At 41.9% G+C, this 27,946-nt stretch overlaps 1 protein-coding gene across 5 annotated transcripts in view; it reads left to right on the top strand.

The window, feature by feature from the left end:
- LOC127624619 (drebrin-like) overlaps positions 1-27,946 on the top strand; it is a 124,389-nt gene that overhangs the window by 79,976 nt on the left and 16,467 nt on the right. For 4 of the 5 annotated variants that reach the window (XM_052099412.1, XM_052099414.1, XM_052099415.1 and 1 more), the window contains exons 3-10: positions 7,061-7,173; positions 12,750-12,839; positions 15,877-16,023; positions 16,703-16,780; positions 17,980-18,131; positions 18,224-18,278; positions 18,666-18,719; positions 22,283-22,397. In XM_052099412.1, the coding sequence (XP_051955372.1) occupies positions 7,061-7,173; positions 12,750-12,839; positions 15,877-16,023; positions 16,703-16,780; positions 17,980-18,131; positions 18,224-18,278; positions 18,666-18,719; positions 22,283-22,397 (804 nt within the window). The remainder of the gene's footprint in view (positions 1-7,060; positions 7,174-12,749; positions 12,840-15,876; positions 16,024-16,702; positions 16,781-17,979; positions 18,132-18,223; positions 18,279-18,665; positions 18,720-22,282; positions 22,398-27,946) is intronic. The other variant, XM_052099413.1, reaches the window with a different exon arrangement.

Below are 27,946 nucleotides of genomic sequence, written 5' to 3' on the forward strand. Positions count from 1 at the left end.
TGCAATCAACATCTACAAATACAGGTGTGAGCCAGCCAGCCAGAACTTTCTCTTTTTGCCTCCTGAGGAACGAGCTGTTTGTTGTTATTAGGGATTAAAACATATCATATAAAACATATTACTTGTTGCATTGTTTATGTATTAAAATAATTATAATATAATATAGCATAATATATGTTTGGTTAAATATATACCTACTCTATATATATTTAATTAGCATAAATAATTGATCGGTTTGATTATTGTTATTTCTATTGTGATTAGTAATATTAATTACATAATGGAAGGTATAAATAAATAAGCAGCTAAATGAGCCTGTTTGTCTGAGAGGGCGAAAGCTACCTGGATTATATCTACTTCCTTTATATTGTTGAGCCATGCTGAAGGAAGAGGATAGCAGTGGCTTTTCCAACAAGGTTCTGCCAGATCAAGCATTGCCACAGCCAGAGCAGGAGCCAGGAGGAGGATAACAAAACAGAGGTGAAAACAGGCATAAACAGAGTGGAAGGAAGCAGACTTGTAAACGTAAGCACACAGAGAGGGATATGGAGCACCTCCAAAGGCAGATGCAAGAAATGCAAGAGACATTGCATGGTTTTTTGCAGGTCCAGTGGTGGCCTGCAAAGCTCCCAGATACTAGGGAGCAAGCAGCAAAACATCTACACCACCACCCAGATAAACTGTCAGTGGCAGCCTCTGGAGTATTTGGAAGTAAGGAGAACCCTCTGCGGTTGGACCCAGAGGATCTCTCGGATTGATAGCTGGGTGACAGTGCCTTTCAGGTTCCTAATCCACTGAATTGTTCAGACAAAGCAGTTATTGTTAGAGCAGCAGAGCGTGCACAGCTGCCTTTTCAAGCCACTAAACTGACAATCTCTGTGTTGGACATAATCCCTCAATGTTGCAAAGCGGAGGGGCTACCTGTGCTCCCAGATTTTATGACAAAGTTACAGTCCTCTTGGAAGGCCTCTGTTCTAGCATCCTCCTCAGGACACAGCTGGGCAACTTGGCTGGGGCTGCAGTTTATGGGCTTGCTACAGCTCCCCAAGTAGGGCCCACATTTGCTATTCTGGCGATTGCAGGTCGGGATGCTACACATCTAAACTGGCACTGCATGGCAGTTTACAATCAGCTGCGGAAAGCCTCTGCTTTGTCAGCAAGGCTTGCATGCACCAACTCTTTCCTGCTAGTGTATTTAAAGGGTTTACTGCATTATTTGTCCTCAGCTGTGTCCTGTGAAGAGATTCAAGAGACACTACGGGTGGTAGACTTGCTGATTCGGGGAACGAGTGCACACGCCAAGGCTCTGGTTCAGTCCATGGCCTGCATAGTTCAAGCACATTGCCAGGTATGGCTATCCTAGTCCAATTTAGCAGACCAAGATGGCATAACAGCTCTTGCAGCTGAAGTTATTCCGGGTGAGGTTTTTGGGCCCCCATCAGAAGCAGCCCTGGAGCAGTCATGCAGGAAAAGGAAGCTGATATGCTCTGTTTGTAAGGTGCTAGCTGTCCATGTGCCACAGCCATGTGTCACAGCCATCAGCTGGTGGTAGCTGGGCTCGGGCGAGGTTGTCAAGTCAGGCCTACTCAGGGCTGTGTAGGAACACTGCCCAAGGCTCATCAATAGGCTCAGTTCAGGGGGCCAGCATTACTTTCACAGGAGACAGTCTGCAGATCCACCCAACACACAAATATCGGTAGGCAGCCTCCGCCATCATTGGCGCCAGTGTACCCAGTGTCCATGGAAGTTCGGATGCAGGCTCCAATTCAGAACCAACCTACCCTGTTTTCAAGGTATTATCCTTATTGTCCTAAGGAATGAAGCAAAATTCCAGTCCCTTACAGAAGAAGTCTCAGTTCTTTTAAGAAAAGAAGCAGTAACACTCTTGCCCTCAGAGTTGACAGGTCAGGGATTTTATTCCACCTTTTTCCTAATTCCAAAAAAGGATGGGGGTCTTTACCCCCCCTTTACCCCCCTGAATGTTTGGCCCATAGACGGGAGCCATCCATGGTTCTTGGAAAAGGTATTTTAACAACCTTATGAGTGGGTAGAGCTCTGTTTACGAGCGTGCTCAATGCTAGCCGTCTGGAAAGGTTTCTCAGTGGTGTCAGTCCAGGGGGATGGACCCTGTCTCTTCTGATGTTGAGTCGATTTGTCTTTTCTACTGTCCCAGTTGGAGAGTGTTCTAGCAGAGTCAACATGAGGGGGTATGTAGCAGCCATATCTAATTTGCATGCATGTTTTGATGGCTCTTCAGTTAATTTCTAGCCTCTTAATGTTCGCTTTCTAAAAGAGGCATGTAGATTTTGTCCATCACAAGCTTGAATGATCCCCTTATGGGATTTGCACTATTTATTGGATGCTCTGACAGAGCCTCCCTTTAAACATTGGACAATTTCGAGATCTCTCATTTAAGACAGCTTTTCTTCTGGCTATTACCTCATCAAGAAGGGTGTGTGAGTTGCATGCCCTGTATGTGCACCCGACATGCTTAAATTTAGGAGAAGAGGGTTCAGCCATTTGTTTCCTTTCAAACCCAGCATTCCTGCCGAAGTTACTGACCCACTCATATGTATCCAAGCCATTTGTCCATGATCCTTTTCATCCCCCTTCTCATGACTGTGTGGAAGCTTCTAGATTGCATCTAATATGCCCAGTCAGAGAACTGAGGAGGTACATTGGTTGCATGCAACCAAAAAGGAAAACGGATCAGTTGTTTGTCTGCTATTGTAAATCAGTGCAAGGCCTGGCTGTGTCCAAACAGAAACTGCCCATTTTTACGTGTAAAACCAAGTTTTTTTTCAATTGGAATGATGGCATATTTGTTTACATGAATCCTGCCATTTTGTTGCGCATACACCACACAAGATAAAATTACTTTATATTTTCATAGCTGTAGTGTGTCATTAGAGGTGATTTCTTTCATAACTAATCATCCAGCATTTAGCTTTTACTGTATGTGGTTAGTTCCCTTTAGAATAGTCTAAAACTCCCTGTTTCCTATATAGGGCACTATGTGGCATTTAGTGAACGCATGTACGAAATCACTTACAGAAGATGTCTGCCCACCAATCCATGATTAACTTATTTAATAGGAAAGTAGCATATTTTATGAATAAATACATGCTGTTTGCTGCGTATCGCGTACTGTGTAAAACATCCTTTATTGTCCAGAAGTTCACATCTCACAGGCTGAAGTGCATCAAACTGCATTCTCTTTCTAGTCTCAGAGAGGTAAACCTGTCATTTCACACTGATGACAATCATTGAGTCTGTGGATAATGGAGAGCTTGTTATTAAGGGTCATGGTGATTAGCACAGCGAACATCATTCAGGAGTTACATTGGTCATATGAAGTCTGTATGAAAGAGATTTCCCATGTTTATTTGCAAAGTCAGTTTTGAAGTATTTGTAACTGTAACCACAATGGTTTCTGAGAACCGCAGCAAAATACGTGTAATTATACAGGCTACAAATGTAATTTTTGGGTCCAAAAATTAATCTGGCAATAAATGTACAGCTGAAAATCATTTAACATAATAGTACCCTGTTCTTGAAGAGGTATTACAAATCTGTAAAAAGCATGATATGAGTAAGATTGCTAAACCTATCAGTCAGTGAGTGTTTTAATTACATGGTGGAACAATTTTTTTATTGTGACTAATATTATTAATATTATATATAACTTCCTAATTATATTTATAACTTCTTAACTGCTATGTTTAACTTAAGGTTGAGCAAAATTACTCTGTGTATGTAAAGTATAATGTGATTGTGAATACCTTTTATTAACAGATCTACTTTAATAATTTTTTAATACCAGGTGTTTTTATATATTACCTGGCAGAAGAATTGTTCTGTGACTAATATTATTATATATTATTTATATAACTTAATTATATAATTTGATCCAAAGATACAGAAATAAAAATGTGCTGTGCAGATTTAAACATTTAGATTTTAGAGCCATAAACAACAACAAAACATTTCTTCATTTTAATTGGAACGTAAATACAGAAACAACTAGGAATATAAAATGTTATTTTCACAACTTGCTGTTTGGTTAAATTGTAAAAAAATAATATATATATATATATATATATATATATATATATATATATATATATATATATATATATATATACACTCACCTAAAGGATTATTAGGAACACCATACTAATACTGTGTTTGACCCACTTTCGCCTTCAGAACTGCCTTAATTCTACGTGGCATTGATTCAACAAGGTGCTGAAAGCATTCTTTAGAAATGTTGACCCATATTGATAGGATAGCATCTTGCAGTTGATGGGATGCACATCCAGGGCACGAAGCTCCCGTTCCACCACATCCCAAAGATGCTCTATTGGGTTGAGATCTGGTGACTGTGGGGGCCATTTTAGTACAGTGAACTCATTGTCATGTTCAAGAAACCAATTTGAAATGATTCGAGCTTTGTGACATGGTGCATTATCCTGCTGGAAGTAGCCATCAGAGGATGGGTACATGGTGGCCATAAAGGGATGGACATGGTCAGAAACAATGCTCAGGTAGGCCGTGGCATTTAAACGATGCCCAATTGGCACTAAGGGGCCTAAAGTGTGCCAAGAAAACATCCCCCACACCATTACACCACCACCACCAGCCTGCACAGTGGTAACAAGGCATGATGGATCCATGTTCTCATTCTGTTTACGCCAAATTCTGACTCTACCATCTGAATGTCTCAACAGAAATCGAGACTCATCAGACCAGGCAACATTTTTCCAGTCTTCAACTGTCCAATTTTGGTGAGCTCTTGCAAATTGTAGCCTCTTTTTCCTATTTGTAGTGGAGATGAGTGGTACCCGGTGGGGTCTTCTGCTGTTGTAGCCCATCCGCCTCAAGGTTGTGCGTGTTGTGGCTTCACAAATGCTTTGCTGCATACCTCGGTTGTAACGAGTGGTTATTTCAGGCAAAGTTGCTCTTCTATCAGCTTGAATCAGTCGGGCCATTCTCCTCTGACCTCTAGCATCAACAAGGCATTTTCAGCCCACAGGACTGCCGCATACTGGATGTTTTTCCTTTTCACACCATTCTTTGTAAACCCTAGAAATGGTTGTGCGTGAAAATCCCAGTAACTGAGCAGATTGTGAAATACTCAGACCGGCCCGTCTGGCACCAACAACCATCCCACGCTCAAAATTGCTTAAATCACCTTTCTTTCCCATTCTGACATTCAGTTTGGAGTTCAGGAGATTGTCTTGACCAGGACCTTACCCCTAAATGCATTGAAGCAACTGCCATGTGATTGGTTGATTAGATAATTGCATTAATGAGAAATTGAACAGGTGTTCCTAATAATCCTTTAGGTGAGTGTATATATATATATATATATATATATATATATATATATATATATATATATATATATTATGAAGATTATTTTTAAGTTTTACATTAAGATTAGTTTAAAGTATGTTAAGTTTGTAACATACTTTGTAAAGTTGTACAAAAGGGTCAAAAGTTGGCTTATGAGAGAGAATGGAATAACTTCCCCAGACAGTGTGTCTTAATGTCTGTCCAGTCCAGCCCTCTCTAGAAATCTGTCTCTGTCTGAGCTTTTAAGCTCTGATTGGCACACCCGTAGCATGAGAATCAGTCTCTCGCTGATCAGTCATGGTTATCAGCATAATGGGTAGCCAACAGACAAAGGGATTAATAAGGCATCTTAAACTGAAAAGTTTAGACCCATACGTTTAGAATTGTATTATACAGTAGTATTAAAGAGACAGGTCACCCAAACATGAAATTTCTGTCATAATTTACTCCAGTCAACATTCACTTGGTTGGAGATGGTTGTTGACTTTAGGAGAGCACAAGGTGAACACACTCCGCTGAACATCGACGGCTCCTCTGTGGAGATCGTCAAAAGCACCAAATTCCTTGGTGTTCACTTGGCGGAGAACCTCACCTGGTCCCTCAACACCAGCTCTATCACCAAGAAAGCCCAGCAGCGTCTCTACTTTCTTCGAAGGCTGAGGAAAGCACATATCCCAACCCCCATCCTCACTACATTCTATAGAGGGACTATTGAGAGCATCCTGAGCAGCTGCATCACTGCCTGGTTTGGGACTTGCACCGTTTCGGACCGCAAAGCCCTGCAGAGGATAGTGAGGACAGCTGAGAAGATCATTGGGGTCTCTCTTCCCTCCATCAAAGACATTTACAAAAAACACTGTATCCACAAAGCAACCAGCATTGTGGACTGACCCCACACACCCCTCACACAAACTCTTTACCCTCCTCCCGTCTGGCAAGAGGTACCGAAGCATTCGGGCCCTCACGGCCAGACTGTGTAACAGCTTCTTCCCCAAGCCATCAGACTCCTCAATACTCAGAGACTGGTTTGACACACACGTGTCCTGAGTTGCACTTTAATTACTGTCACTTTATAACTGTCTGCTACCTCAATAACTGCTATGTGCATAGAACATTATCTCATAGTATGTTATGTTTACATTTTAGAAACTGTCATCTTTTTGCACTACTGAGTACTGGTCGGCGCTGCACTGTCTATTGTCCTGTTCATTGTCAGTAATTTGTTGTACTGTCCTGTACTTTTTGCACATGTTTGCACGTGCACTTTATATAGGTATATGTAGGTTTTTTTTTTTTTATATATATATATATAGGTATTTTATTTCGTTGTGTTGTCTCATGTGGTCCTGTGTTGGTCCTTTGTTGTTTTTATGTAGCACCATGTTCCTGGAGGAACGTTGTCTCGTTTTGCTGTGTACTGTACTAACTGTATATGGTTGAAACGACAATAAAAACCACTTGACTTGACTTGACTTTCAAATGTATGGAAAAAAGATGCAATGATATTGAATGGTGAATGGAGTTTTGTGTTCCATGGAAGAAAGAATGTCATGATGGTGAGTAAATGATGACAGAATGTTTGTTTTTGGGAGAACTATACCTTTAATTATTTTAAGGAAAGAAGACTTTACATTTCAGATATTTTTCATGTTTTATAATACTGTATGTATTTTATGAAATGTGTCTTTTGTGTGTTTGACAGAGGGTGGGCTGGCAGAGATCGCAGTTACCTTCGATAACACCCGCATCATGTACGGTTTCTGCAGCCTGAAAGAGCCCACCTCAGCTCTGCCCCGCTACATCCTCATCAACTGGGTGAGTTCACATCACAGCCGTTCAGTAACATTGGCATTTTGCAAGTCATTAGCAAGAACATTTAGAAGCTCTAGAAGTCAATAAAAACAGAGACGTCAATATAACTTCATAGACTATAGACTTAAATGTGACCTCAGTAGCACCCATAAAGGGACAGTTCACCCCAAAATTCTTTCGTCTTTATTTACTCACCCTTATGATGTTTCGGTTGATGTGCCAATGCAGCCGGGGCCCTGTCCAGGAGGTGAGGTGCACTGTCATTGAGACTGAGTCTAACTCCATGCCAAGAAAAGAAATGCTCTGAACCAGGGCAAGCTTGCTCTTTTCCCAGTTGACCTGAAGGCCTAGACGGCTGAGGTGCCTGAGCACCTGGTCCCTGTGAGCGCATAGGAACTCTCGAGAGTGAGCCGTGTTGAGGCAGTCATCGAGGTAATTGAGTATGCGGTTGCCAACTTCCCGTAGCAGGGCAAGGGCTGCCTCTGCGACCTTGGTAAAGACGCACGGGGACAGGAACAGGCCGAAGGGGAGGACCATGTACTGATACGCCTGGCCTTCAAATGCGAACCGTAAGAAGAGTCGTGTCGAGACGTGGAAGTATGCATCCTTCAGGTCTACTGCCGCGAACCAATCTAGCTGTCAAACGCAGGTTGGAATCTGTTTCTGTGTGAGCATTTTGAACAGGAGTTTGTGTAAGACCTGGTTGAGAACTTGCAAGTCTAAGATTGGTCACAACCCGCCACCTTTTTTGTGTACGATGAAGTAAGGGCTGTAGGAACCCTTCTTCATCTCTGCTGGATCTGACTCTATCGCATCCTTGAGAAGCAGAGTCCAAGGGATGACCCAGGGAGTGAGGAAATCGCTCTCTTATTGAGAATGTGTGTCAGGCAAATGAAACAAGAATTCTCCTCCCGGCCCTCCACCGGGGGACGGAGTGGTCTTGGTACCAGCTCCGGAGCGAACGTTTGACTGCATGGGTCGCCCGTCTCAGGAGCGTTTCAGAGCTTTCCTGGTCCTGGAAGGGGTCCTGGAGATAGGGGGCGTGCGCCGCCTGTGAGGTGCTTGATGCTGGGGCTGAGAGCTGGGCCCGGGTTGAGGCAGAGCTGCCTGTTCTTTGGCCGCAGGGGGACGGCCGCAGCGGGCAGGTGGGCGCGCTGGTTTGGTGACTCCGCGGCATGATGTGAGAGATCACCTCCGTCTGCTTTTTCACCGCCGAAAACTGCTGGGCGAAGTCGTCGACAGTGTCACCGAAGAGGCCAAGCTGGGAGACGGGGCGCTGAGAAAGCGTGCCTTGTCAATGTCACGCATCTCGACCATGTTCAGCCAGAGGTGGCACTCCTGGACCACGAGGGTGGCCATTGCCCGCCCGAGTGCTTGCACTGTGACTGTGGCATGGGAACGTGGTCATGTGTCGGTCTGTGGGAGAGAGAGTGAGTGGTAAGGCTTGTCACCTGGTTTGTAATTAACCCTAACACCTGTGTCTTGTTATAGTGATGCAGAGCGAGACATAAAAGAAATGCAGAGTGCCCAGAGAGGGAGAGAGAACCCTGAAGCCTGACATTGTTGATGCGTGACTCTGAGTTATTGACGGTTATGTCGATTGTGTAAAAATAAGAATTAAAACTGACCTCAAACCTGCTTCGCTGTCTCCTGACTCCTCCATTGCCCGAACGAAGTGTGTTACAGTGACCTTTGTGGCTCTGAGAGTGAGGTCGGTAGCAGAGCGCAGTTACTGCAGCACGTCTGGGTCTTTACTACCCAGGTACAGATCTTTAAGTGCCTTGGCTTGGTGGACTATCAGGAGAGCCTTGGCAAGCAGGGCGGAGGCGGCCTGTCCGGTGGCGCTGTAAGCTTTCAAGGTCAGTGATGACGTCATCCAACAGGCTTTGGAGAGGAGTACCGGGTGGAAGTTTCCAGTCCAGTCTCATGCTCACGGCGGCCCGGGAAAGCATAGCGGACATCCACAAGTCAGTCTCACACTGGGCGAGCAGACACAAAGGTGGCAGCCCAGACGAGTCATCAGCTTAAGGCGCCGCTGTGACGCTCCCCTTTCAAAAAGCTACACTTATGATGCTGCGCTGAAAAGCGCTTTGGGAACAGCTTTAGGTGTGACCAGCTGTGAATATGTGTGCAACACGTCAATGAACATAGACCGGAATTTATAGCCTCTGCCGGTGACATCAAGTAGATGCGTCACAGGTGCATCGTCAGATCTTTTGTCTTCAGATCACTCTGTGTGTGTGTGTGTGCTTCATGAGCCTGTCAGAAACTTTCTGCTTTTCTCTGTTAGGAGTTAGAATTGTTAGGCAGTGTGCAAAAACATTTATCTTTTCTTTAAAAAAAAATTAAAGAAGGAAAAGAATGACTGATAAACAAAGCAAAGCGGTGTGTGTTCTCATGTTTATGCTCTATGGCTGAAACAGACACACACCAGTTTTGCTTTGTGTGTTTGGGGGAAGAGCATGCTGCTCTTGCGTTGCGGCAGGGCGGGTGCAGGCATTGCGATCTGTTTACAGTCAAAATGCTTCACACTCGTCTCGCTTACTTCCAAGACTCTTTCATCGTGGGGCTCTCGCATAGATTTGGCTGAGGAGCGAGAGACGGGTCCGTCCTTATCGCTCGCTTCCTCCCCAGATCTAGCTGATCCTTCTCGTAAGCCTGAAGCGTGCCTCGGCGCCTCTTCGGTTCACGAATGGGACGCTGAACCTCTGTACATTCCACGCACAATAATAAAGCGGCTGAGGAAATACTCGAGGTGGTTACTCGGGCTGTGGCCAGACTATAGTTAGACTGGCCTCACGAACAAGAGACCCCCCCCCAAACGCTCCAAACTAGAAGACAGATTTCTGTCTGGTGGCCAAAATTAAATAAAAAAAATTAAAAAAGGGAAGGGAACGCTATATCAGTCTCTTCCTTTCTTCTATGACCTCCATAAAGAACGTTCTCATTCATGGAGGAATTATACTTGTACTTCCTTATACTTCCCGTGTCTTCATGCCCTCAACGTCGAGATATCCGACTATCGTGGGTGCTGAGGCTCGGGGATATTCGGTGATGCCGCCGGTAGAAGAGACACTTGCGGTTATCTCTCGCCTGGCTCGGCATCATCACTAAAGAGACCCACTCTCCCCACATAGCTGTGCAGGACCACGTCCACATTTGTGGGGAAGGCTTAGCAGGCAGCAGGTCAGGCTGGTGCTGCCCTGCACACTATGGCAGTGTTATTGGCATACTAGGCTAATCTGTTGAAGGACCTGAGTGCGGGCACCACGGTCGACGAAGAGGCTTTCTCTGAGTTTCGTCAAGCCACGGATCTGTCTCCCTGCACGACCAAGCAGATCGCCCACGCCATTGGCCGGTTTATGTCTGCTTCAGTCAGCACGGAGAGACACTTATGGCTTAACCTATCAGCATCAGAGACAAGGAGAAAACGTTCCTTCTCGATGCCCCGGTTTAGCCTTCTGGCTTATTTGGTGACGCTATGAATATAGCTATCACCAGGTTCCAGGAGGCACCTTCTAGATGGGAGGCACAGAAATAGAGCGTGGCGAGTCGTGCTCCCCCTCGTAAAGACTGGGGACAGGCTCGTCGCCCTCAGCAGCCCCCAAAGCAAGACCTCGGGGAAGTAATTTCTAAATAGAGAAAACCCTGATGGTCTTGCACCCAGTCTTGTGGGGGTAGCCCTCCTCGGGACGGGGCGCATGTATCATCCACTTCGACCCTCCCGGTACCCCCACGAAACCTCTCCATTCCCGGCGCCTCTGGTGTTTCGGGAGTTAGAGGCTTCCAGCAAAATGTTGGGTGTACCGCCGCTTCCTGCCTTAGTCCAGGATGCGGAACACTCGACATCTCCTCAACAGGATGTGTCAAAATTAATACCCATCTCAGAGAAACTTCTGCCAGGTATTTCTATGTGGGTCCTAAGAACAGTAGAAAACAGCTACAGAATTAAATTTGCTCGCCGCCCTCCGCGTTTCAGCTCTGTGGTTTCCACTACCGTGAAACCGGAGCAGGCATGTCAACTGTGGAAAGAACTGCAAAATCTCTTGGTCAAAGGGGCCATAGAACATGTTCCCCTTCCAGAGAAAGAGTCAGGTTTTTACAGCAAATACTTCCTGGTTCCCAAGAAGGGTGGGGGGTTGCGTCCGATCTTAGATCTTTGAGGCTTGAATCGCTCAGTCAATGCGTTCAAGTTCAAGATGCTAACTATCAAGATGGTCATGTCACAAATCCAACATCATGATTGTCTGGTCACGATCGATCTCATGGACGCATACTTTCATATAGAAATTTTGCCACAGCACAGGAAGTTCTAGCAGGAGGCCTCAGTCTCATAGCGCCACGAATGAAGCAAGCGAGTAGAGGATGTCTCCCCAAGGGCACCTCGTCCATCAAGGCGTGGCAAGCCGAAATGTTGGCCACATAGACCCTGAGAGTAGCGGGGCATATGCCTGCTGACAGTTTTTCCTGCAGAAAGTCCAGAACTGAAGGAATCTGGCAGTTAACTGGATCAGCATTATGTGCACTGCACCATCCTTCAAAGATAATTATTATAAGATAATATTGCTCATAAAAGAGTAAATAGAACCAGCCAAAAAGGCTCCAGACATGATTTTAGCATGCCAGTTTGTTAGAAAAGTTAGTAAATGTAAATGGAAACTATTTAAAATTGTACACAACACATATGAAATGAATGCACACTTAGATACTTCAATGGGTTTCAGAAGAGTAGGATGCAAAAGTAATTCTTACTTTTCAGTTATTTAATTACTAGTTTTCTTTGTACTATGTTGGTTTTGTACATTTCCATATATTTTCATAGTAATTATATTAAATTTTGAGAGATATAGTATATTGAATTGGTACTGATAAAAGAAATCTGCCCATGGTTATTTGAATTTTTAAAGAGATACGGTATCTCTTTAAATGCATTGTTGCCTTGGAAACGCCTGTCATGTCTTTCTCCAGTGGAACTCAATTTCCACTTCAATTTAAGGATGTGATTATCAGTTTTTGGTTTTGTGAATGCGGTGGGTGGCTAAAACTACCTAAGGTAGCAATCTGTGACAATTATATATTGCAGAATTTTTCTCAATACTCTGAAATGCGCTACTCTGTTACTTTACACCCACTACATATGAGTAGTTGACATGTGGCATGTCCTTGGACTTTTTTTTTTTAATCAGCATCAATATTTTTGGTTAAAATGTAAGCAAATAAAGGAAAGTGTATATTTTTGATTCTGTAACTGGTTAGACAGTTTTTAACAATTTTTATTTAACCTTTTGGCTTCTGCGTTTCATTATAATTGGTCCTGCGGTGTCATTATTGAATAAATAAATATATGCATATTTATACTGTATATATATATATATGTATACTGTATATATTTCATGTCTCTCAATATGAGGTCATAAAAACTACATGTTTAATAATTATAGAAGAATCGGAAAATGCTTTTTACAATAGTTTTTGATGGAATATAGCCTGTCAAACTGCAATACATATTTTATCTCAACTACCCATATACTGCAGTTGTAGTCAGTGAAATAATCGTATACATGACATTGTTTGTTTAGGTTGGTGAAGATGTGCCTGATGCCCGGAAGTGTGCCTGTGCCACCCATGTAGCTGCCATAGCCGAGTTTTTCCAGGTGGGTCTCACCAAGGTAAAACAAACAACTTTATCTTTCCTTCTGAAATATTGTAGGTAATGATAATTTCCCTCACAAATCACTTCACTATAATTTTCACATCTTCACTCTTCTAAGTATGTGATGTACACTGGAATATTAGCTGTTAGGTTTCACTGTATTCTTTTGCGACATTAAAAACTTTCAGCAAACAAATAAATAATTAATAAATTAAGAATAAATTAAGAGTCCTGCAATATTAGCTATTTGTTCTTGATCTAAACCTTAAAATTAGTTTTGTTCGTGTCACCAAATGTATTCGTGTTGACAGTTATTATGTTAAATAATATTTTGGATTGAATAATGCTAGTTTATTTAGATATTACTACACATTTTTTAGGTAAATATTTTTTCAGTGTAGCTTTGACAGTAAATTTTAAGGGTGAATCTCATAATATGCCAAGAACATCCGGGTAAAAAAATTCAAACCTATGTTACCTACGTAGTCAAGTTGATTGAGACATGTTAATTAATATTATTTACGTAAATAATAGTGGGCAAGACACTGAATCCCAAGTTGCTCCCAATGGCAGGCTAGTGCCTTGCATGGCAGCTGTGCCGCCATTGGTGTATGAGTGTGTGTGAATGGGTGATTGGGACACAGCGTAAAGCACTTTGGTAACTTCTAAGGTTAAAAAAAAAGCGTTATATAAGTGCAGTCCATTTACCATTATTATCGTTACTAAAATCGATCATTAATTTCCATAATCGATGCGTTGAATGTTCTTCATCACATGGATTTTTTACACCCCTACTATTATTGAGCATAAAAAAACCTCATTTAATTTGGGTGTGCATTAATTTTGGTTTGCACACCCGTGGCTATGCCACTAGTTTTCATTTTCTGTACTGAATTGAATTACTGTATTATACGTACAATCATCATTGTAAATAATAAGACTAACACATTACAGAATTGTTTGGAAAATGTGCGTAATTGTCATGAAAATAATGCCGCAATGCAAAAACTTCTAATGGTTCCATAAATACACTTGATTTTGTGGTTAATAAATCCCAGAAGTGTTTTCGTGGGATTCACATATTGAGACATATGGTAATTTGTATTTTTCAAAAGCTGTTATTCTGAAGTTCATGATCAAATTTCAGACTTTCAGTCATCTTCTATGCATGCATTCTCACTAATAAAATCCCTCTTAATGCTTTTCAATGCAACCATTTTGTCTCTGCTCACTGTATAGCATTGTTTAACAGCATGACTCGATAGCTCAACAGGAATTCAGTTCCGTGCAAAAGCAAAACATAAATCATGTGGGTGGGCTTTGGAGACTTGTGGGGTTTGTTGCATGTGTGTGAAATGCAGTGGAGTATGTTTGTAGATGACTAACAGGGTCCTCTCCTGGGCTATTGTGTGCAAGGTGTCTGTCGATGTGAGAGATCTGAATGGGGGGCCGCTCGGCTTTTCAAAGAGCTCAATCTCTTCAACATGGATTCGTGGGCGAGAAAGAGAGAGAGAAAGAATAATGGTATTGAGGTAGAGGAACATCAGCGAGACGACCAAGGCCGACACAGGGTTTGTGCTTTTGGGGCTGAAAGGAAGACTGTGCTATCAGGAATTAATTAATCTTAAGTGCCAGTCAACTCATTGGCTGCTCTTTTTGAGTTTTTGAAAAGACTGTCAACGGCATTTATGCAGTATAGTGAGCTTCTACTTTCTGGCTCTGAAGAATACAGTACACATGAACTAGATTCACTGTACATATTTGGTTGTTTGATGTGCTTACCAAGGCTTGGTTTGAGGTGCAGCCAGCTATGCTGTAATACAAAAGCAAAAACAGACAAGCAGAATTAAGATTTGTTTAAACTTTAGGGAATGTGTAATTGCTTTTACATTACATTTGAATTAATGTAATTGTTTGAGTTCTGTTTCTAAATTAAATTGTATTAATTCGTATTTATTTCTTTTGCAGTGCTGACTTCATATTTCAGTAATTTTATTGGTCAATCATTAAATAAAAATGTAAATGTAACAATTCAAATTCAATATTATTTTAGAAACATTTGTATTCCAAGAAACTGTAATCTGATTACACGTGTTACACTACTTGTTTTTATTTTAAAATAATTTGATTACAATAAATAATTACTTTGTTATCAGATTACACCTTACACTGATTATTACACAGTAAGTTTGGAATGCATGTACTTATATAATTCAACTATATCTTCTGGCCTTGCAATAAATCACAGTATCACACATCGCTGGGTTAAAAGACAAATTCTGCATTTTCACATTCACATTCAGTATTTTGAAAAAAAAAAAACAACATGGTCAAAAGCATGATTAATTTTTATTTCAATAAAGGCGATATTTAATAAAAACAAATTTAATTCAATAACCCATTAAAAATAATGGTGATTAATTTGGATTTGGCTGATTCAGATGAGAAAGTTTTGTTTTAAAATGAATTTGCATTACACACAGGGGTTAAATTGGGGCGGAACGGTCTGGGACAACACCTCGGCATGACGCTTTGGCACCTCAGATTCCAAAAAGAAAAGAAAAAATTCTCCAATCTTTGTCATGTCAGACCCTGTCCTATATTTGCCTAGAGTGGCACTGTTTTAAGTGCACATGCACCTTCAAACTGTTCAACCAGTGGGAAGAAATGCATAACAATCACTCCCCACCCCTTGATGTTCTGCCACTTTGAAAATTCCAATTTAACCACTGATTACACATTAAATAGAGTTAACGCTATCAATTAATGTTACTTTGGCCACGTCCACACTAATCATTTTTGGAACTTGAAAAACAGTTTCCTAACAGCATTGTTTCTATTGGAGGACAACACCATTCTAGTGTGGTAGTGGCTTAAGTTCAGTATCCTGTCAATAATGTCAGTTTTAACTAATAGGGACACACATAAAGCACACATGGCCCTTCCTCCTGACAGTGACCCACACCATACAGACTTACTGAGTCCTCATCATTTAACTGCAAGGTTGATGCTGTTTGCAAGGTGACGTGAGTGTCGCTCTTTTCTCTCTACAGGGTGTTGACGTCATCGTCAATGCCAGCAGCATAGAGGACATCGACCCCTCTGCCATCGGACAGAGACTGACCAATGGGACCGCTCCAGTGGCCAGCCCGGTGCTCAGCCGCCTGCGAATGAGAGATGAGGAGAACACAGAGCACGTTGTGCGTGACTTGTTACGGAAGGGTTGCTTAGGGATGGTTGGGTGGCAATGTGTGTGTGTTTGCGTGCATAAGGACTCTAAAAGAAAGGGGTCAAATCAAGTTGTTTGTGAATTAATCTCTATTAGTGTGATGTCTGACACAAGGGCACAGCTTGTTGCTGGTTTTAGAGGAAAGAGTTTTCGCTTAGAGCCACATTGTTGATAGAGGAACTGAAACAATGATGTTTTCTGTGCTATATGAAACAGAGAGTTGATTCACACACACTTCTGAAATAATCAAGATCCTTCCTTCTATTTTGCTCACTTATCTGAACAACTCTCTGCGTACATCTTTTAATTTTGTCATCATTTACTCACCCTCATGTTCCATGGGTTTGGAACAACATGAGAGTTTGTAAATGGTGATAGAATTAAACATTAAACACATGAATTATACTTCATTGTTGCCAGTAGACCTTGGAATTATTGTATCGTACCAATGCTTTTCACACAATCAAATTAAAATTCACAAATACAGTTTTTAGATCTTTCTCTAAAGTGCTTGTACTTTCTGGCTGGCTTAAATTTGGTGAAGAAATAATCTGTCCCATTAATGTTGTTGAATCAACATCTCAGTCCTTAGCTGGCTGTCCAATTAAATTGGCCAGCACTCACACTTCTCCTTTTCTTCTTGGCTACAGGGAACCACCTACGAGAAAACAAATGCTAAGATCGAGATGAAGAAAATCAATCGAGAGGAGTTCTGGGAACACGCCAAGGTAGAAATTTGATTCCTCTGAGTTTCTGATGCAAAGATGGTTAGATATAAAGATCTGAGAATCTTAAGGATGGTAATGTGAATCACTATAACCAGTGCTAGCACACACTGTTCTGATGACTTACCTCATTGTTTTGGCATTACCATTAATGAGGAAGCGCTTCTTTCAGATTGGAAAGTCATTCATTGTTGTTCCAGCTGTGGCATTTACTATTACTATTATATCACGGCTATTACTATCATACTGTTCCAAATTCAAATTATGCATATCTCATGAGATAGTCAAAAGATAAAAAGTCAATAATATGGAAAGTGATGTAGTATATACTATGTAACTGCTTATTGCAATTTTTTTAAAATACAAATAAAACTAGAGGCCTATATCTTTTATAGACATTGATTATAAGATACATAATGAACAGCTCTTTAGTTCTAAAGGTTCAAAAATACTTAGAAAATAAAGGTTAAAAATACGTTGTTTTTTAACCTTTTTTTTAATATCGCACATGGTCAATTGCTCAGCATTCCAAAGTATACTCTTTTGTCTGCAAGCAAATACAAATGCTTTCAACACATGTACTTTACAGCTGCTTTGTGATACTCTTTTAGTACAATCATGCACAGATGAGGACTGTCCAAGCGAAAATCGAGAAAATCTAGGCCACACGTGGACAGTCTACACAGACTGTGCTAATGACTAAATTTGAGTCACACATAAACCGAATTGTACTTTGGCCACTTACACTGTTAGCTGTTCCGTATAGTGCTCTGCAGTGCTTCGCTTTATTTTGTGTCCATTGAATGGTAGAACCTCATACAATAAAAGATTTTTAAATAATAAAACACTGCAAAAAAAAAAGTATTTTTGTCTTGTTTTCTTGTAAAAAATATCTAAATGTCATATAAACAAGATATAATTACCTGAAAAGCAAAATTTTGCTGAATAATAAGACTTGGTTGTAGAGCTATATTGTGTATTAAATAAATGTTTCCTATTTCACTGGCATTTTTTTTTCTTCTTGTTTTATGTATAAACTTAAAAAATTGTTAGATTATGCTTAAAAGAAGAAAACAAATATTTTTATCTTATGCAGTTTTGCTTCTAAAGATTTTCTGTGGTGAAAGGGTTAACAAATACAATTGTGGCTGTACATTAATTTGACCAAGAATATACTGATGTATCTTGTGTCTTGTTGAAAGCGGGAGGAGGAGTTGAGAAAAGAGGAAGAGAGAAGGAAGGCCTCAGAGGAACGGCAGCGCTTTGAGGAAGAGCGGATGGAACTGGAGAGAAAAGAGCAGGAGGAACGAGAGAAACGATTCCGTGAAAGGGAGAGGCAGATAGAGGTGCACAGGTAAGAGAGAGGTCACAGTGATCAATACTACTGAGCCATTCACTTACTGAACATTAGTTATAATGCTATGTTGTTTATATGTTTTGTCTCAGGAAGAAGATGCAGGAGGAAGACGAGGCCAAAGAGAGGTCAAGGAGTCCCATGATTGTAAGAAAGCATGTGCTTTGCATACAGTAAACCAGGTTTGGTGTCTTGTAAATATTTTGAGGGCTGAATAATATTTTGATTAATCACATTTTTTGATGATGCATGATGGTTCATGGGGTAACCAGAAGTTTGCTGGTTTGATTCCAGCAAGGTGCAAGCCATGAACTTTGAGCGAGGCACATAAAGGATAGGCACCTATCGGATTGTTTTCCCAAAATTAAAATTTACTCTGATTTATTGTATTAGTCATTTGGGAGGCAAATCATTTACAAACGACTATGTTTGAATTATAATGGCTCAACCCACATCTAACTGTTCCAAAATAAGCAGAAGGTGTGCTGCCCTCTGCTGGACATACACATTAACAAGCATTCCTCCTCTCTGCAGACAGAGCCCAGCAGTGAAGACACTGAACTGGACAAGAAGGAATCAGAGGTTCAGGTGGGTTGATACAGAGCTTTGAGGTTCACACTAGCATCACCTTGTTTCTTAGTGTTTTTCAAACTAAATATAAACTGTGAGCCAATGCAGATTTGTGTTGTGGTGGTGACAGATATTCTATTGGGGTTTACATGTGGGTCAGTGGGATTCCTCTTGCTATTTCAGGTGAGTGTATCTCTGTGTGTGCAGTCAACGATGGTGGTGGTGCGAGACCTTCAGTCTGGAAAATGACAAAAATAAAGCCTAATTTAAAACACTAATAACACATTGCAGTTAGTATTTGTCACAGCATTTATTATTGGTTTACATCCATGATCTCCTCAGGATCTAAAATAGCCTTCTAAATGTACAGTGTGCTTAAAATACATCAAAGCAGGGCAAATGAAAACAATTAAGGGGGCATTGTGTCATGCCTTAACCTGTGGTGGAGTCTGGGTAAGGGTCCAGAAACTGGATAAAGCCTATATCAATAGATGACAAATATCCACAGTTAGAAGTGCATTAAACAATTGTAGTCCAGGATGTGAAGGTGAAGAACCACCCAACACAAAGTGCATTCACAACGTTTAACAAACACCTAGCCATGGATTATCCCACTTATACCATGGTCACTTGCTAGCATTGATTAGTTACAGCTGTCATTGATTTCCAAATTTCGACTGGAAGAATAAAAACAATGGTTAACTTTTTCTAGGGGTCGTTGGAGCTAGGGTTCTGCCCATTCTAAATCAGACACAGTGTAAAAGTATTGTGATAGTATCACATTTATTTGAATTAATTGGACATGAGTTTTTTTGGAGACTACACACTCAGTAAAAGGGGAACTTACTGCTCTTGATAAGTGGAAAAACATCCACAATGTTTTGAAATCTGCAAACTTTGACTTCTGAGACATCGGTGTGGTATCCATTAAGGCTGCACGATTGATTGAATTAAGATGAAACTGATGAACACTAGAGGCACTTCCGTTACAATTTCCTGTAACGCTTCACAATTGATTTAAAGACAACATTGCATAACTTGATAATGTTGTGTTTTGTGATTTTGACATTTAATGCCATTAATCAGAATTGCAACACATTATTCGTGTCAGGAGGTGGTTTAGACGGAGGCATAAAACTCTTGCAATGTCTCATTATGGAGGACAGCAGAGTAGGCACATTAATATAGAACAGTGATTAAAACTGACTGGAACTAACTGTGCATTAAACGGTTTTAACGCATGCTTTCCAGCCAATCAGAATCAGGTTTTCGAATAGACCAAGTAATGTTACTTTACATTCCAAACCTTTGTCTGCTTATTGGCTGTGGCCACGACACCAATTGAGGCTTAAATCATAGTAAAAAATCAATTTGATGGACAACTTAAGTGGCTTATTGCTATTTACCAACAGTGGCAACAACATTTTGATAAAAGACAACAATATTTAATAAATTATTGTGTATAATTATGTAAAAACACTAATAAACATAATAAACTTTTTCTGTCAAATAAATTTAAGGCAAGAAACATACTACATTAGTATGCAAATCCATTGCCAACATGTGGTCCGGTTGAACATACATAATGTGCATTCTTGCATTACTGTAGCTGTAGTAAACCTCAGTACTCACAAGGGCAATAGAGTTCCTTCAAAAGTTAAATAAAACTCAATGTTATTATACAGATAAGTTTCTGTAAATATATTGACTTTACCTTACTTGCTCACCAATTCCTCTTTAAACTGTTGCTCCACCACATATTTTCTATACTGAGATAACAAGCTCTGTGTTTTTACCATAGGAGAGAGAATAACGACAGTTATGACAGTAAGTCATCGTTTGCGGATACCATACAAATTAATGGGGAGAGCCTTAAACTGACACCTACCTATCACAACATTGTTTGTTACTTCTCTTATAAAACAGCAACTTTATCATAGTAAACTCGACACATATTTAATTCTTAAGTATTGTTAAGTGTAGAACATGTTGAAGATTAGCAGACATGCACTCAATTCATTAAGTGATGAGCTGTTTCTCTCAAAAGCAGTTTATTCAGCACACTGATTCATCTCCTCCATAGACATCCATAAAAAACCTTCTGGTCTCCTCCCAGCCAATGTACCACCCATATGGGGAGTCTATGGGACCGCCACATAATGCATTGCTTTGCTAACCTTGTAGGCTCCACCATGACCACGACAGTAGTTGACTTGAAAGAGAAAACTCACTATAGAAGCGGACAGTTCACACTAATGTCGGCTATAGCGCCCCTTGTGGCAATGTTGATAATGCAACGCACACTTGCGTTAAATTATGTGATGCGATCAGACACATTTTGAACACAACAACTCTCAAAATCGGTCATGTGTAGCAAGTAGTCTCAGCGTTCATCTTCTTGTGTAGAGTATGTTATGTAAACATTTACTTGCGATCACATTAGGCTTACAAAAAATCCAATGTTCGTACAAACTTGCCATGCAAACGAGCTTGCGATTCACCGCAAATGTTTGCCAGAAGTTTGCAGCTCTTCACGTGTGGTGGTGAACCTGCAGCAAACCTTTAGCAACAATGAAGAGTTTGCTGACATGTGAAAATCATCAGTGGTGAATTTGCGGCAAATTTGAGCAAAAACGTTTGCAGCAAGTTTGCCAGAACTCTCACATTTTGTAAGTGTAAGCATGTGACATTACTTCTGATTTTGCAACAAAGTGAAGTCATTCTCCGGGATTTTAATCATTAATAAGTCACAAAAAAATGCATTCAATGTGTAACAATATATTATATGCTTCACTTTCCCGCAACACTGCAAACGATGCAACTTTGAATTGAACTTAGATGTTAATCACTGATTCTTACATCCTCCACTGGTCAAATGTTTTTTAGCTATACAAATTTGTAGTGCAGTAAAGGCAAAACTTCTTCACAAGCTTGCGTTTCTGCTGTCCTGTGTCCACTTGCGTATGAATGGAAGTGAATGGAGCACAATGTTTAGAGTGACCGCTCTTGTTCACAGTTGCCAGTAGCAACTTGACACATTACTATGCGTCCTTTGGGTGAGACGTTAAACCGAGGCCCCTGATTCTCTGGGGTCATTAAAAATCCCAGGGCACATCTCGTAAAAGAGTAGGGGTGTAACCCCGGTGTCCTGGTCAAATTTCCCATTGGCCCTTCTCAATCATGGCCTCCTAATAATCCCCATCCATTAATTGTCTCTATAACTGTAATCTCTCCTCTCTACCAATAGCTGGTGTGTGGTGAGCGTACTGGCGCACTATGGATGCCATGGCATCATCCATGTGGATGCTGCACACTATTGGTTGTTTGAGGGGAGTCCCTTGTTCACTGTGTAAAGCGCTTTGAGTTTAGTGTCATAAAAAGCTCTATATAAATGTAACATTCATTCATTCATTTGTTCATACTATGAGCTCCTCTGATGTGCAGTCACAGCTGTGCGTATATCACATATATTAGAGTGATTTTTAATGTGAGTCATCCAATCAGATTTTAGAGCTAGAACTATCCATTTTGTAAACAACAATTTTTTTAACCTCCTTTTGTCTGTGTTAATGTGTTGATAGGAGGCAGCTGCTATCATTGCCCAGAGGCGCGACAACCCGCGGGAATACTTCAAGCAGAGAGAGAGGGCATTGGCCAACAGTGTGGACGTCTCACCAATCACCACTCACAGGACTGGTAAGATCATGGGGCAGAAAAGGGAGGAGAGTGTTGATGCTAAATCCTAAGCCTGTGTTTGTCCTGCTACTTGTCCCTCACTTGTTTCTCAAGCTGTCGTTTAATGTGAATTAAACCGCACAGCTCTGTAGAGACCATCTGCCTCAGACAGTGCTGAAATCCTTGCTCTGGATAATCACAACAGATTTGTGAGAGTCACAGACAATTTTCTCCAGATCTTTTGTTTTAGAGGTTAAACAGGATCTAAACTTTCAGATATGTTTGAAGGAAGATGGTGGAGAACTAACAATAAAGTTATACATTTAATGATTCATTTAAAAATGAAGTGTGTAAATTCTGCAGCACTAACGTCAACTAACAGAACTGTAAAAACAATGACACGTTTTCCAAATATTGCCCTTTTTGTCACTAGTCGGCAAAACAGATCAGAAAAACAATCCCGCCCCAAATTTGCACCTGCTAGTCGGGATGCTCAAAAATGCAATATTTGATAGTGCCACAGTTTTTACACTTTATAAGAGAATGAACATATGAATGGCTTACTTACGTCTCTGCATATGAAGACTGGATAAGCGAAAGTATTTTTGCATAGAAAAAATTGCACATTTCATCCGTAATCAACTTTTTCATGATAATATTCTACATTATGCTGCATTATAGTATCCATTACAAAAAAAGAGTGAACTAGCCACAAATGTGTCACTCATTATTTTGAGATGCAAATGTGCATGTGATTCGATGGAAATGTTTGCCAGAAGTTTGCAGCTGTTCACCAGTAGTGGTGAACCTCCAACAAACCTTTGACAACAATGGAAAATTTGCCACAAAGCTCATTTACATATAAAAATAATCAGTGGCAAATCTGCAGTAAGTTTGCGGCAAATTTGCAGTGAACTCTCTATTTTTGTAAGGGATTGCATGGATCCCACTCTAATAAGGCAAACCAGTAGAGAAATACACAAGTTTTGATAAAAATAGTGCTTAAATCTAATTAAAAATAGACTATTTGACCTATTTTTGTGTGTAAATTATTTTTAATGCTTATTAGAGTATTGTTCAATGAAAACAAGAGGGAGAGAAATGTCTTCCACCTTCAATGGAGAGAAATGTTGACTATAAATATAGGAATATACTGTATACTGTACACTGAATGAAATATATATATTTTATTCAGCACCGACAACTATTGACTAATAGGCATATTTTACTGCCTATTAAGAGTGTGGCATCATTAGCTTAGCAACATGCTAACATCAGACACTATTTAAATCAATTGGTTCATTTTGCATGCTTTTTTAACTTGTACAGTTTCCTAAATTTATGTTATTCTGTACAATACATGTATTTGTCAAGATATGTACTTTTTATTCAAATAGTTCCTTGGTCTCTTGGTTCCTTTTGTCTTCCATGTTATCACATTTTCTTCAAATGTGCCTCCACTTTTTGAAGGCTCTACCTACAGACAGTAAATGAGGGCTTCTAGTTGGATTAATTCATATAATTTCAATGCAGTTTACCAAGCACATTTTTCATTGAGTGCTTTATTGTCAGTTAAGTAGTATTGGAGCCATTTCTTGTAGAAAAGGCCAGCATTGCTTCTCACCAGCATATGTTGTGTTTTGGATGCTGGCTTAATGCTTAGCTAGCTTAACAGCAAGACTTTGTCAACCAGATTTACCAGAAAGATAGGGAACAGCATGACTATGCTGGCCCAACAGCACGACCAGCACACTATTAGCATAAACCAGCCTGATCCTGCTCAACTATGCAATGTTTTTATCATTCTTTGTCATGTCATTCTTTTCTTAAGATTACACAGTAGCCTGTTCAGTATTGGAGTGAAAGTCCAACTCTTCACAACCATTATTAAAGGGTACCAACATGGAAACATTTCTGCCTTGAGTTGTTACTGTATGATCAAAGCTCTTTTGAAGAAGAAGAAAAAACATGCTTAAGTCTGCCTTTGCTGGTTGACTGGTCTTTGGTTAAAGCTGGTCAAGCTTGTCTCCCTGCCTGGGCAAGCTGGTCTTCAGTTGGTTTACTGGTCTCCCAGCCTGACCGGCTGACAAGTGGCCAAAACGTCATGTTTACTGCTGTAACTTCCGTTCCCTGATGGAGGGAATGAGACATTGTGTCAAATGTAGTGACACAAGGGGTCTTTCTTGAGAGCCTCACGTACCTCTGAACTTGAGAAAAGGCCAATGAGAAATTGGCAGACAGAATTTGCATGTCCCGCCCACCGACATACGGGTATAAAGGGAAGTGGGCGTGCGTCTGTCAGTCAGGTTTTTGCACTGAGGAGCCGAGAATAAGGTACGGTCATTTACAGTGGTAGGTCTAGTGTCGTGGCAAAGACGGAGGTTACAACAGTAACCATGACATTCCCCTTCTGTCACTCACTCGACGTTGTGTCGAATGTAGTAACATAAGGGGTCCCATTTCAAAGCGCCATGCACTAGACCGCATTACGTGAACTGCTGACACAGGTGCAAGCAGGCTGCTGAGTGCTAGAAGCAACACTTAACCCTCCCCAACGCCCCCAGAAAAGGTGTCATATACAGACCTTAGTTTCCCAGCACCCCTAAGGGGGGAACACGTGCTACATAATGGGAGCAAGCCAGCCAGTCTTTTCTCTCTATGTTTCTCGCATAGAGCGTAAGCAGCTGGGGCTATCTTAATGCTATGAAATGCGTTAGGGAAGGCGATCTTTCCCGATCCTATTCTTTCAGGGGGAAAAGACACTGCGGAGACCACATCCTGCCCAAACTATTGGGAGATGATATGTGGCCCGGTGGCAGGTCCTACCTGATGAGGGAGGAGCTCTACAAACACAGCGACTGGGGGCAGAGGAACTGCCTAAGGGAGACACGGGTCTGCCGACAGGGGGACCGTACAGCAGAAAATACATCACAGGGAGTTGCCTGAAGAGCGAATTAAGCCTGTGGAGCCCTACACCAGTACAGAGCACTTGCGGTCCGTTTCCTCCGCTGAATTCACAGGCCAGAAGGCTAGAGAGGAAGAACATCCAGGAACGGAGAGCTTAGTGGCTAACCTGGGAGAGAAAGCGCACTGGATAAACTTGGTGAAGGGTGCTAGGTGCAAGCAGAACACCCGGTCGGCTGTTCCGTATTACCGAGTTCTACCGGCTGGACCTGACAAAACACAGGATGAGACCGACTCAACCCTGAGATTGTAGAATCTTGCAAAGGTGTTGGGTGTTGCCCAGCCCGCTGCTCTGCAGATGTCTGCTAGGGAACTGCCATTGGCCAGTGCCCACGAGGATGCCACACTTCTCATCAAGTGGGCACGGCCTGGGTCTGGTAGGCCAAAGAGATAGCGTCAGTGACCTAGTGAGCTAACCTCTGTTTGGAGACAGCGTTCCCTTTCCGCCATCTGCTGAAGCAGACAAAGAGCTGCTTAGAACATCTAAAGCTCTGCATGCGGTCCAAATAGATACGCAAAGCATGTACCAGACACAGCAACGAAAAGTTTGCAGGTTCACGACCTGATCCCTGAAGGGGGTCGTAGGAACCTTGGGCACGTAGCCCGGTTGCGGTCTTAGGATGATGTGAGTATCTGCTGGACCGAACTCCAGGCAAGTGTCGCTGACAGAGAACGCTTGCAGGTCCCCAACCCTCTTGATGGAAGCAAGCGCTATCAAGGGGGCTGTCTTCAAGGAGAGGGCCTTGAGCTCAGCTGAGTCAAGCAGCTCGAAGGGAGGTCTCTGAAGGTCCGAAAGAACTACTGAGAGATCCCAGGAGGGGAACAGCTTGGCCGGGGAGGATTCAGCCTCCGGGCACCTCTAGGTGATAACTGCTTATTGGATTCAGCCTCCGGGCACCTGCTTACCCAAGGACTTGTCATCAACTGTGTCATGGTGGGTTGCGATAGCGGCTACATACACCTTCAAGGTGGATGGCGACAGCCTCCCCTCCAACCTCTCTTGCAGGAATGAGAGCACTGACTGAACTGCGCATCTACGGGTCTTCAGACCGGGAAGAACACCAATTTGCGAACAAGTGCCACTTTAGTGTGTAAAGCTGCCTGGTAGTGGGAGCTCTGGATTGGTTGATCGTGTCTATGACTGCAGGTGGTAGGTCAATCAGATCTTCCGCATCATGCAAAGGGGCCAGAAGTGTAGATTCCAGAGGTCTGGGTGCAGATGAAAGAGGGTGCCCCATCCCTGGGAAAGAAGGTCCTTCCTCAGGGGAATTTGCCAGGGAGGTGCTGTCACGAGGAGCGTGAGATCCGAGAACCAAATCCGAGTGGACCAGTAAGAGGACACTAAGGTGACTTGTTCCTCGTCCTCTCTGATCTTGCACAGCACCAGTGACCTCCATGACTCCATGACCTTGTCAAATCGCCATGCACCTCCGGGAAGAAAGGGGGGTTTCGTGGGATTTACCTGGTTAATCCGAGCCCGCTGTCATCCCCAAATCGCCTCCATCTCCAGCCGGGTCATCCTCAATCCCGTGGGAAGAAGGAGCGAAATGGGGGGTGGCTGAAGTGGCATTTACTTTGAGAAATGAAAGCCGCAACCTCAGTGTGATCGCTACCCAGGCACATGAGGCAGCGTCTATGAACGTCAGTCTTGGAAAGATATCGACCGCATCCAGAAACTACACAGAGGCGGAAAGGCATCTTTTAAAAGAAGCGTCCTGAAAAGGACATTCAACGCCTGCTGTGTATAGCTCTTTTGTGAGTGAAAATGAAACTCTTTTAGAGAACACAATCTCTTTTAGGAGGAAACACTCTTTTAGACAGCAGCGCTGTCAAAGTGCCCAGGGGCGTGGACAGCACAGCGTTCAGAGAGGAAGAAAGCCGCTGGTAATGCATCGTAGATCCAACAGCAGTGCTTCGCCAACAGAGGTGAGTGGAACAGTAGTGAACTTCAGCTTGCTGCTGCACAACCGCTTGGCTCTGAAGAAAAAATCTGACTGACAGACGCACGCCCGCTTCCCTTTATACCCGTATGTCCGGGGGCGGGACATGCAAATTCTGTCTGCCAATTTCTCATTGGCCTTTTCTCAAGTTCAGAGGTATGTGAGGCTCTCAAGAAAGACCCCTTGTGTCACTACATTCGATACAACGTCGAGTGAGTGACAGAAGGGGAACTACTCTTAAACCAGCAAACCAGACCAGCCTGACCAGGCTGGAAGAGAAGGAAGGACCAGCAAACCAGTTTAGGCTGGTTTAAGGTTTTTACAGCAGGGAGGGTGTGAGGCATCACACTAACAGATGTTTTCTTACCTCTCTCTCTCTACCTCACCATTTTCTCTCTATTTCTCCCTAATTTTTCTTCTTCTCACCCCATCTGTTGGTTTTTGACACAACTGTTTAATTTCCTTTTTTTAACCTTCTGTCAACTCCATCTCTCCTTCTGATGACCCTGGATCTTCTTTAAAACTTCTGTTGCACACCCGTCATCTCTTCTGTTTTTCACTTTTGCTTCTCTCTCTAATGATTACTCTTTTTACAAATCTCCTACTATTCTCTGTTCCTGGATTTCCTTCCTGTCTTTCTGGTCTGGTCTTCCTCTGTCACACCTG

This window comes from Xyrauchen texanus, chromosome 31 (genome assembly GCF_025860055.1).
Source record: "Xyrauchen texanus isolate HMW12.3.18 chromosome 31, RBS_HiC_50CHRs, whole genome shotgun sequence".
NCBI lineage: Eukaryota > Metazoa > Chordata > Actinopteri > Cypriniformes > Catostomidae > Xyrauchen > Xyrauchen texanus.